General features: G+C 47.4%; 1 protein-coding gene across 6 annotated transcripts in view; it reads left to right on the forward strand.

Moving 5' to 3' along the window:
- CIITA (class II major histocompatibility complex transactivator) overlaps positions 1 to 12156 on the forward strand; it is a 61974-nt gene that overhangs the window by 30919 nt on the left and 18899 nt on the right. For 4 of the 6 annotated variants that reach the window (XM_049902882.1, XM_049902884.1, XM_049902885.1 and 1 more), the window contains exons 4-10: positions 4963 to 5025; positions 5187 to 5267; positions 7558 to 7602; positions 8845 to 8997; positions 9406 to 9549; positions 10506 to 10670; positions 11791 to 11859. In XM_049902882.1, coding sequence (XP_049758839.1) covers positions 4963 to 5025; positions 5187 to 5267; positions 7558 to 7602; positions 8845 to 8997; positions 9406 to 9549; positions 10506 to 10670; positions 11791 to 11859 — 720 coding nt within the window. Of the gene's footprint in view, positions 1 to 4962; positions 5026 to 5186; positions 5268 to 7557; positions 7603 to 7819; positions 8650 to 8844; positions 8998 to 9405; positions 9550 to 10505; positions 10671 to 11790; positions 11860 to 12156 lie in introns of those variants that run through there. The other 2 variants (XM_049902883.1, XM_049902886.1) reach the window with 2 other exon arrangements.

The raw sequence follows: 12156 nt of genomic DNA on the forward strand, positions 1-12156 counted from the left end.
AGCAACCCCATAAGACAAGACAGAGTAAAACTGCCCCATAGGGTTTCTAAGGCTGTAATCTTTATGCAAGCAGACTGCCACATCTTTCTCCCGGGGAGCAGCTGGTGGATTCTAACCACAGACCTTTTGGTTAGCAGGTGAGCACTTAACCACTGTGCCTCCAGGGCTCCTTAGATTGAGCATAGTGAAAGAAATAGGCCCCTTCACTAATGACCCCAGGCAAACAACATATCATTTTACTATCCTCTGCCTATTTCTATACCGTTTTCTGTTTCTTGCTCCCCTTTCCTTCCTTCCCACAAAGCCCCAAATAAACACCCCTGTCTTTCTCCCCAGCTCCTAAGCCAAACTACTACAGGATTTGTAATAACGACCATTTACTGGGCATTTAAGAAAAACCTGTTGCTATCAAGTCCATTTCAATTCATGGTTGCCCTGTGGTTACAGTGTGCTGATCACTATACATGCATTATCTCATTGACTCTTAACAACAACAGAGGAAGCAGATGCTAGCAGCAGCCTCATTTTACAGATGAGGAAGTTAAGGTTCAGCAAAGAAAATCCACTCACCCAAGTTTACATTACACATAGCAAGTGGCAGGTCTGAAAGTCTAGCCTAGGTCTTTCTCAACTCAAAGCTCTTGTTTACAACCACAAAAAGGAAAGTATCTGGGGAATGGGGAGGTTTGCTAAGGCTTAAGCTGACCAGCTGGTTTTCAGTTTTAAAAGATAGCTACAGCTTTTAGACAAGGGCAGAACCCCTTGAGGAGAGGTCATTTTTTTGGGGGGGATGGTTACTACTACCTCATACAGAGACATTGTTGGATTAGAAAAGGTGCCCCCTTCTTGTGGGGGATACAGGTCCCAACAGGATGTACAAGTTGGCCAGCAAAGTACAGGCTGGATTTTTCTGCCCCTACTTGCCCTGTTAGTTGGGCATCCTTGTGCAGTGAACAACCTATGCAGCTGTTCTTTGTGGCCCATTCCCTGGCAACCCAGGAACCACATCATTCAGAAGGCCTGTGCTGTGTGCGAATGTGGCCAGTCTTTCCCCAGCCCACATCTATTCCAGCATCACACAACGGCACGGAAGGGAGAACAACAGCTACTGTGTGTCTCAGAAATTGTGGAACCGAGAGCCAGCCTGCTTCCTTCCCTTATGGGAATTTACTTGGGGGAAGCAGAAGTGTTTTGGAACCTAAGGCATTCACATTTCCTTGCACCTGGAGGCAGTAATTAAGGATTTAGGCATTGCTTGGGATTTGGGGGCTTTTTATTTTTTTTTCCTTAAGGTCATCTCCATAGAGAGTAGAAGCTGCATAAGCAAGTGGAGGGAGGCCCTTCATCAAAATCTGTGGGTTTTCTCTGTGCTCCTAGAAGGCCAAGCACTGGCCTGGGCATGCAGTCTTTTGCAGTGTCCTGAACTATTTATTACCTTGGCTTCCATAAGTGTAAAATGGGAATAATAATCACACCTGCCTCTGGGATGGTTGTGAGAATTGAGAAAGATACTGTGTGAAGCATTTAAAACAGGAATTTGCACAGAGTAAGCATTCAATAAGTGTTGGGTATAATCTTTACCATCATTACCATCATCATCATCACTGTCATCACTCCATTTCTCAGCTCAGAAGCCATCCATGGCTCCCCATTGCCTATAAGATCAAGTCCTAAATTTTTCTAGCATGAAACTTCTACTGTAGTAGTCTCCTGTCCCTCAGAGTTTTCCAAAGACACTGTGAAAACACCTTTCCTTGTTCTGTCCTCATTACCCAGAAAGCCCTCTGCTCTCTACCTCTCACTTTCTGCCCCACCTTTCAAGGCCTCGCTCCAGGGCCCTTTTCCCTGGGAAGCCCTCCCTGATTGGCCATAACTCTCTGCTCTGACCTCTTGCCATGATAACTGTCTTCCCACTGGCTCCTAGCCCTGTACCACTTCATATAATTAGCCACTATTTACTGAGTAAGGAGCCCTGGTGGTGCAACAGTTAAGCACTCAGCTGCTAACTGAAAGGTCAGTGGTTTGAACCCACCTAGTGGCTCCGCAGGAGAAAAGACCTGGCAGTCTGCTTCCATAAAGATTATAGCCTTGGGAAACCCTATGCAGCAGTTCTACTCTGTCACATAGGATTGCCATGAGTCAGAATTGACTCAATGGCACACAACAACAACAATGTATTGAGTACCTACTGTTTTGGATGCTTTGTATGCAGGGCCTCTAACCATCATCCATCCTTGGGCAGAAGGTATTATTTATCTTCATTTCACAGATGAGGAAACAGGGGCCCAGAGAGGTTAAGTAACTAACCCAACATTGCACAGCTAATAGGGCTAGTGGGGGGGGGGTAGAGCTGGAATTTGAATTCAAACCCCATGCTGACTCTACGACTCTGCCTCTTGATATTTTATAGTAATAGATAAGTTCTCATGGGTACATACCCCATTCCTTCAGTCAGATTAAATCCATGAAAGCCATCCACCTATGGATAGCTAATCTTTGACAAAGGGCCAAAATCCATTAAATGGGGGAAGAGATAGTCTCTTTAACAAATGATGCTGGCAAAACTGGGTATCCATCTGCAGAAAAAATGAAACAGGATCCATACCTCACACCATGAGTAAAAACTAACTCAAGATGGATCAAAGACCTAGATATAAAACCTAAAACTGTAAAGATCATAGAAGAAAAAAATAGGGGCAAACCAAGGGGCCCTAATTTATGGTGTAAATAGACTATCAAACACGACTAAAAATGCAGAAACAGCAGAAGATAAACTAGACAACTGGGACCTCCTAAAAGATATTAAACACTTATACACATCAAAAGACTTCTCCAAAAGAGTAAAAAGAGAACCTACAGACTGGGAAAAAAAAATTGGCAGCGACATATCTGACAAGGGACTAATCTCTAAAATTTATAGAAAGCTTTAATCACAAAAAGAAAAACAATTCAATTAAAAAATGATCAAAACACATGAGTAGACGTTTCACCAAAGACATTCCAGTGGCCAAGAAATACATGAAGAGATGCTGGTGATCATTAAAACTACAATGAGATACCATTTCACCCTGGCAATATTGGCAATGATTAAAAAAACAGAAAACAATAAACGTTGGCGAGGATATGGGGAGATTGGAACTCTCATACACTGCTGGTGGGATTGTAAAATGCTACAACCACTGTGGAAAATGGTATGGCACTTCCTCAAAAAGTTAGAAATAGAAATACCATATGATTCAGCAATCCCACTACTAGGAATATATCTTAGAGAAATAAGAGCTGTGACACAAATAGATAACATGCACACCCATGTTCACTGCAGCATTATTCACAATAGCAAAAGATGGTAACAACGTAAGTGTCCATCAACAGATGAATGGATAAACAAACTGTGGTACATACACACGTGGAATACTATGCAACGTTAAAGAATAACGATGAATCTGCAAAACATCTCACAACATGAATGAACCTGGAGGACATTATGCTGGGCAAAATAAGTCAGTCACAAAAGGACAAATACCGTATGAGACCACTGTTATAAAAAGTCAAGAAAAGGTTTACACACAGAAAGAAACATTCTTTGATAGTTACCAGGGAAGGGAGGGAAAATCACTAACTAGGTAGTAGACACGTATTAACTCAGGTGAAGGGAAAGACAACACGCAATATGGGGAAGTCAGCACAACATGACCAAGACAAAGGAAGACACTAAGAGGTACGCGTGAGTGTAAGGCAACAATGGTAAATACTATTATATACGCAATCTTGCAGTAACGGTAATAACAAACAATAATTTATGAGTGGATACATAGGTAGATTTCGAAGGTGAACAGATGTGGGATGGTGTATGCACACCCATGAGCATATATAAGTTTGGCAGAGCATATTTCTACATAAGCATTTATATGTGCTGCAAAGATATCCATGTATACAGTAGAGCACGCAGGGGGCGCAGTTATGAAAACTTCTTAGCCATAAGCAAACACCTCAAGCAAATGAGTCGCTGGGCTTGAGGGCTTAGGACCATAGTCTCAGGGGACATCTAGGTCAATTGGCATAACATATTCCATACAGACAATGTTCTATGTCCTCCTTTCGTGAGTAACAATTGGGGTCTTAAAAGTTTGCAAGTGACCATCTAAGATAGAACTATTGAACTCTTCCCATCTGGAACAAAGAAGAGTGAAGAAAATCAGAGTCTCAAGGAAACAGTCCAAAGGACTAATGGACCACATGAACCACAGCCTCCACTAGCCTCAGACCAGAAGAACTAGATGGTGCCCAGCTACCACTACCAACCACTCTGATCAGGATCACAATAGAAGGTCCTGGACAGAGCAGGAGAAAAGTGTAGAACAAAATTCAAATTCATAATCAAGACCAGACTTACTGGTCTGATAGTGACTGGTGAAACCCCTGAAACGATGGCCCTTAGACACCCTTGAACCTGGAACTGAACCTACTCCCAGAGGTCACCTTTCAGCCAAACAAGAAACAGGCCTATAAAGTGAGCAATAGCACCCGTGAGGAAGGTGTACCTCAGAAGAGCCAACCATATGAGACCAGAAGGGCAGCATTTGCCCAAATACAAAGCTCAGAAGGCAGAAAAGGGTAGGAAAGATCGGCAAATGGAAATCGGGAACCCAGAGGAAGGGGGTAGAGTGCTGTCACATTGAGGAAATTGCAACTAATGTCACGAAACAAAATGTGTATACATTGTTGAATGGGAAACTAATTCTGTAACCATTCACCCTAACCACAATAAAATATTAAAAAAAAAAAAAAAGTCAACATTCATTCATTATTTGATCATCCATTCATTCCATAAACACTTAATGAGCCCCCACTGTGTGCCAGGCCTGGAGGTCCACAGCCCCCTGGTGCCTAGTCCAAGCCTGGCACACAACAGGACTTTAGTAAGATCTCAGTGATTGACTGTGCTTTGCCTTGTCTGGGCAGCGGAACTGGACCAGTACGTGTTTCAGGACTCCCAGCTGGAGGGCCCAACCAAAGACATTTTCAGTAAGTTGGGATTTTCTTGGCTCAGCCTGCATTTCCTTCCTTCTTCCTTGGGAAGTTCCATAATACCAATTGCCACCCCACCATGGGTGATCAGACCCCTTCTCCCCGACCTTGGACTTCTGTTGATGGTGGGTGTTTGTCTTTCTGGCTTTTCTCCAAAGTAGAGCACATGGGATCAGAAGAAGTGGGCAGTGACAGCGTGGAAGCACCGGCGGAAGCAGGGCAGAAAAGTCACAAAAGACGTGAGTGAGCAGCCACCAAGGGCAGGGGCAGCCTGCTGCCCCCTCCATGATCCAGCCTTCGCCCTGCTTGGGACCTGGTCCTTCCTTGGCTCCCAGTTGCTTCCCTCATTAAGTCTGGGTTTGGGTGCTCCTGCTACCCCTCCTTGTACTGCTGCCCCCGTGTGCAGTGAAAGTTACCAGAAAGGAAGCAGATGGCCCAGGTGCAAATGGCCACTCTCCGGTGGGTTTCTCTCCCTGGCTGTTTAGATTGCCATTTCCGAAAGGACCTCTGGGTTCTGGCTTCTCCTTCATGCTTAGTCATCACCCCCGTATTTGGGAATGTTCTCTTCAAGCACTGGTTCTGGAGGCAGTAAGAACTGGGTTTGAATCCTGGATGTGTTGTGTATGGTCTGTCTGTGTGGCCTTGGGCAAGTTTCTGAGCCTCCTATGCAGTCTCCCTTACCTTCTTAGTCTGTCCTCTCCTGGCAACCAACATGAGCTTTCAAAATGCAAATCAGGTCATTTCACTGCCCTGAAAACCACATCCCACAAGGGCCTGCAGGACCTGGCCCTGACCACCTCTCCAAACTCACCAGGTGTTATGCCCCTTCCTGCTCATCACACTCCAGCCACACTGGCTTCTTTCCATTCCTGCAGTCTACATCCCTTTTCCAGCCTCAGGGCCTTTGCACTTGCTGTTTACTTTGCCTGGAATGTCCTTCCTCCAGATCTTCCCATGGCTGGCTCTTTCTCATCTTTTAGGTCTTCACTAAAATGTCACCTATTCCTGGAGGCCTTCCCTGTCTACCCTTTCCACATACCTTACCTCCCTCATTCTCACATTGTTTGTGCCTGTCCTAGACCTCAGCACTTGTCTCAATCTGGACTTATTTCTTACTTTTTACTCAGTTCCCCTGCTGTGAGAACAGAGACCTTATCTTTCTTACTCATCACTGTATCCCCAGCTCCCAGCATAGTGCCTGGCAAGTAGTAGCGCCTCAATCAATATTTGTTGAATGAAAGCATCTGTAAAATGGGGATAGCAGTTAATCAAATGCTTACTATGTGCCGGCCTTCTGTAAGCCCTGTAGTTATTTATTTGTTTATTTTACTTATTTCTAAACTGGTAGTATAGGTGCACAGTATAAAAAAATCAAAAGTACAAACAATATTCAGTGAAAAAAAAAATCTCTTTCCCACATCTTCCCTCTCTGGAGACAAACATGGTTACCAATTTCCTCTGTGCCTTGTCAGAAATAGCCTGTTCATCTACAAGCCAGCTCTTTTTGGCCCCCTCACAAATGGCCACATTTTACTCTCACACTCTTCTGGCGCTTTGCTCTCTTCGTGTAACATGCTTGGGAAGTCATTCCCCTATCACTGGTGGGGAATACAGGATCCAGAGACTTCCTCTCTCTCTCTTTTTTTTTTTTTATTTGATATCTTCCCCAACCTTTCATTATGAAAATCTTCCAACATACAGAAAAGGTGGAAGAATTGCGCTATGAACACCTGTACACCCACCACTGCAACTAATGTTTAGTTCCACTTGCTTTATCACTTACCTGTCCATTTGTCCAACCTTCTATCCATCTGTCTATCCATCCACCCGTCCACCTGTCCACTCACCCACCCGTCCATCCATCCGTCCGTCCATCCGTCCATCCACCCACCTGCCCACCCACCTACCCACCTACTCACCCACCCACCCACTTTATTTTTGGTACATTTCAAAGTAAATTGCAGACACCATACACTTTCCCATTGTTACTCAGCATATTTGCTCTTTTTGAGGCCTGTGTGGGATTTGGTATTTCATTGAGTGAATGAACCATTATTCCCATAACCAGCCCCTTGCTGAGGGACACAGAGATGTTTCCTGTTGATATGCTAAGTGTTGATACTCACTTGCTGATTCCCAATGTGTTCCTGTGAAGTAGGAATCACCATGTCCATTTCACAGCTGAGGGAACATCGCAGATGACTCTCAGAGATGCTAGGTTGCAAAGTCACATAGCTAGGAAGGGATTCAAAAGCAGATTTTTTTTTTTTTTAAACTCTAACTGTGTTTTGTCCCCTTTGTGGCTCTGCCTCTTTTGGGTCCTTACTGTGCTGGGTACTTCGAGGTGGGTTTGGGCTCAAGCAGACAAGCAGGGGCTGGAGATGGTCAGAAGAAGGGGAGGAAATAAGACCCCCAAGGCCACATCCCAGCCCTTTTAGTGAAGTCCATGCAGCCTGCTGCAGTGTGTGGGCCACCTGGATCCTTGGACCACCCCTCCCTGGGGTGCTGACCAGTGTGTTCTCTCTGCAGCTTTCCCAGAGGAGCTGCCTGTGGACCCGAAGCACAGGAAGATAGGTGAGCAGGGAGGGCAGCCCAGGGAGATTCTGAGCCAGAAAACATGGGGCCTTCTCAGACAATTACAAACTAGCATTTGAAAGCCAAGGCTCAGAGAGATAAATTCATTTACTCAAGATCACACAGCAAGTGAGAGGTGGAGCTGGGATTTGAACCCAGATCTTCAGGATTCCACAGTGAGTGCTCTGCAGCTTGAGGGCTGCTGGGAGGTCTAGCCTCTCTCCTAAAACCCTTCTTCCTAATTTGGAGTCAGCTGAGACACCTCTCGGCCCTCCCCCCTCCCATCCCATGGCATACTTCTCCTTTCAGAGGCTGCAGCCACCTGGGGTCAGCTGGCCACCAGCCCCTCCCACCTTCCTCAGATCCCCATGCCTGAGCAAGCCTCTTCCCCAAGCTGTCCAGAGCAAGCCTCTTCCCTGAAGCTGACCATTTCCCCACACCAGATGCTTCTTCCCCCTCCTCTCCTCCCACCCAGTTGTTATTGTAAAGGTGGAGAGACTACCCCATGTATGGAGCAGACTGAGGAGTGAGAGGCTCAGAGTCTGATGGAGGAGGCCTAGTCCTTGCCTTCTGGAAGTTCCCAACTGATGGGGGAGACAGGGTCCCTGCCCATGAAGACTCCAGGATGATGGAGAAGTGGTCCTTGTGCTCAGGAAGCTCCCAATCTGAAGGGGAAGACAGGAGCCCTACTCTCCAAGGTCCCCAGTCTGGTGGGGGGGATGGGTGCCATGTGCTCCAGTTGCCCTCTTAGATGGAATGTGCCTTACCCTCTTATATCTCCCCATCAGATGGGGGAGATAAGCCCCTGCCCAAGTCTAATGGGGACACAATGTGTCCCCTGCCCTTCTTTCGGCAGAGCCTGGCTGCTTGGAGGGGTCAGTGACTGGCTGGGGAAGGTAGTAGGACCTGGAGCCCACAGTCCACTCTCAGGCTCTGGCCCAGCTCCAGCTCTCCACCTGGGGCTTCCAGGACCTACCCATCCTGCTTATCTGATGAGGGAGACAGGAGCCCTACTCTGTAAGGTCTCCAATCTGATGAGGGAGACAGGTGAGTCCTGATGAGGGACCCCAGGTGAGTCCTCAGGCCCCATTGCAGAAGAAGGCTGGTGGCTGCCTGGCACAGAGCAGCTGCTGATCAAAGCAGCTTCAGCTGAGGAGACAGAAGTTTCCCTCCACCACCAGGGGTTAGCCACACAGCTCCTAGGATCTTACCCAGCCTCCAACTCGGCTCCTTCCTCCACAGCTGAGTCCACCTCTAGACCCACAGTGATTGGCAGCTTCCTGGTGGGGCTGGGGAGCGACTCCTCGGCCTTGTCCTGCCTGCGGTTGCCTCTTATGCTCAACCAGGAGCCAGCACCCGACCCGACCTGGCTGGAAGAGACTGTCCAGATGCCTGGTATGTTACGGGGCTTCAAGAGGTGGGCTTCCTGCCAGAGGTCACTGAGGAGCTGGAGCTGAGACAGGACCATCCTGCCTCCATCAGCAAGCCCACCTCTGTCCCAGCAGGTGTCATATTCAGGGCCCCCATCAGCTCAGCCCATGCCAGAGACATAGCAGGGAACCCCCACCACTTAGGGGCTACCCACCAGCCCTGTTCATCGGTCAACTATTAATTGAGTAACCTACTCTGTACCAGATACTCTGCTAGGTGTTAGGCACCCCACCACGGGCAACACAGACACAGCAGCTGCTATGGGGGAAGTTAGAGCCCCACGGGGAGCCGGACATGAATGATCATCACAAAACACAATTATAAACATAGGTGCTACGGAAGCCCCCAGCTCACAGCCTTTGTCTCTTGCAGTGCCCCCTTCCAGGCCCTTGTTCAGCTGCCTGAATCTCCCTGCTGGACCCATCCAGATCATCCCCACCATCCCGACTCTGCCCCAGGGGCTCTGTCAGATCTCAGGGGCTGGGGCTGGGGTCTCCAGCATACTCATCTACCACGGTGAGTGTGCGAGGCCCGTCTCCCTGCATCACTCGCTATCTCCGTCCTCCCCCCACCCCCGCATTTGGCAGTCATATCCTAGGGCCTTGTCATACCCCACCCCCCTCAGCACACCCCTCTCTTTTCCCCGTTTCCCAAAAATCAAAGCAGAGGAAGAGAGTTCCCCCCGATGGTGTGGGTGAGTGGCCCACCGAGTAGCTCTGTGGCCTTCCATGAGTCACTTTCCCCTGTGACCTTTAGTTTTTCTTTATTTTTCTCTCTGTCTCTCTTTTAAATCTTATTGTATTTTTAAGTTAGGAAATTAACAATGCTCATTAACAAGCCAAGCACTAAGAGATGCATACGAGTTAACTGAGTGTCCACCTCATGCCTTTAGCAGCTGGTGTGAATAGTCTGGTGTGCATCTTTGCACAGCTTTCTCTGAACTGACCTGTTCCCTGGTCTGTAAAATGAGATTAAGTGGTCCCTGCTGACCTGCCACACCAAGGGGTTGTGAATTGTATGGGGAAAGGCTAGTTTGGGCTCTCAGGGATGGGAGGGGATGAGGTCAGGTGTGTTTCCACTCAACTCCAGGAGCATGTTTTGAAGGTGGCGTGCTAGTTTCTGTATAATGCATTGGGGTCCCAGAGGCAAGAGAGCAGTTCCTGACTTTGAAGAAAATGAGTGCTGACCACACAGCAGGAAGGATGCTGCAGTAACAGCAGCCCTAAGCTCCCCTATGAGCTAGGCACTGCTATTATGTCCATTTCTCAGATGTGGAAACTGAGGCTCTGGGAGCTAGATGTAACTCCAGAGCTGTTTCCTTGGCTGCATGCTGAAATGTCTTCCTTTGGAAGCTCCCCTCACCTTTACCCAGGCTTTCCAAACTGCGTGGCCTGCTTTGGGGTGGGTGTGACCCAAGTGGGTTCCTAGACGGACACCTGGTTGTTCTTATACTCTTCTCCCTCCCAACATAGGCGAGTTGCCCCAGGCCAGCCAAGCGCCCCCTTCCAGCAACCCAGCTGTCCACAGCCTCCCGAAGTCCCCCGATCGGCCTGGCTCCACCAGCCCCTTTGCCCCATCTGCCGCCGACCTGCCTGGCATGCCCGAACCAGCCCTGACCTCCCGCACAAACAGGACAGGTAGGAACTTCAGCCCGTGAGAATTACTAGAAGCAGAACTGAGGCTCTGAGGGGAGGAATTGCCTCAGACAAGGCCCACAAACAGAGCTGCCTGCAGGGACAGTCAGGCCATGTTCATGGGTAAAACCAGGCAGGGGGAGTCTCTAGAGAGTGGAGGACATGGAGGGGGACCAGGAGAAGACTTGGAGAATCCGTGCCCGGCCCAAGTAGGGTCACCAGCCTCAGCTGTTTGGTGCCCTGCCAGAAGGTGGGCCCAGCTTGGCCAGATCCAATTTGTCAGGAGAATCTGGATATCAGAATTTTTCAACAGATATTGCAATTTTTTAAACATTAGTGAAATCCTTAAAAGTACAGCTGGCCAAAAAGTGGAAACAACTGAAGTGCCAATCAATAGATGAATGGAAAAACAAAATGTGGTCTAGACGTATAATGGAGTATTACTCAGCCACAAAGAGAAATGAAGTCCTGATACATGCTGTGACATGGATGAACCTTGAAAACATCATGCCGAGTGAAAGAAGCCAGACACAGAAGGCCAAATACTGTATGATTGCACTTATGGGAAATATCTAGAATAGGGTAACGCATAGAGAGCAGAGTTTGTTAGTGGTTACCAGGGACTGGGGGAGGGGAGAAAGGGAGTTATTGCTGAAGGGATACAGAGCTTCTGTTTGGGGAGATGAAAAGCATTTGGAAATGGATGGTGCTGATGATCACATGGCATGGTGAATGTAATTAATGCCACTGAAATGCATACTTAATGGTTAAAATGGAAAATTGTACTGTATATATATACACACACACATAGATACATTTTATACATATATATATATGTATACATATATATATATGTACATAGATATAAAACTATAACTTTAAAAAAAAAGTACTGTTGGCCAAGAAAGATGTCTTTGAGCCAGATCCTGCCTTGGGCCACCATCTTACAACCTCTGTTGTGGGGAGGCTCAGTTCGTGTGGGTTCTGCCCTGGGCTGGCTGATTTACCGAAGCTCGGAAGTCTGAACGCCACAGAAGGAGGGAGTCCCTGGGGGTGCCCCAGAGGGAGGGTGTCTCCAGGGGCACCCTCACTCCGACTTTGACACCAGCTTCTTTATATCCAGAGGACAAACTGTTCCCCACCCAATGCCCAGCAGATCTTGAGGTCTCCGGCAAGATTCCAAAACGGTCTGGTGAGTGGTGACGTGATCCCTCTGCTCCACTGGGTGGGAGCCTGGAGGCAGAAGCCCAAGTCTGGCTGTGCTTCACCCCTTCATTAACTCGACATTTACTCAGTCCCTTATTTGTTGGCTCACTCATCCATTCATTCACTAACTCATTTGTTTACTCCACCACTTAAGCATTTATTCCATCACTCACTTTTTTAATTGTTCTTATTTCTATTTATTTTTCAAAAATTTTAATATAATTTTATTTTGTTGTTGTGGGTGAGAATATACACAACAAAACATACATCAATTCAGCAGTTT

This window comes from Elephas maximus, chromosome 12 (assembly GCF_024166365.1).
Source record: "Elephas maximus indicus isolate mEleMax1 chromosome 12, mEleMax1 primary haplotype, whole genome shotgun sequence".
NCBI classification, from domain to species: domain Eukaryota; kingdom Metazoa; phylum Chordata; class Mammalia; order Proboscidea; family Elephantidae; genus Elephas; species Elephas maximus.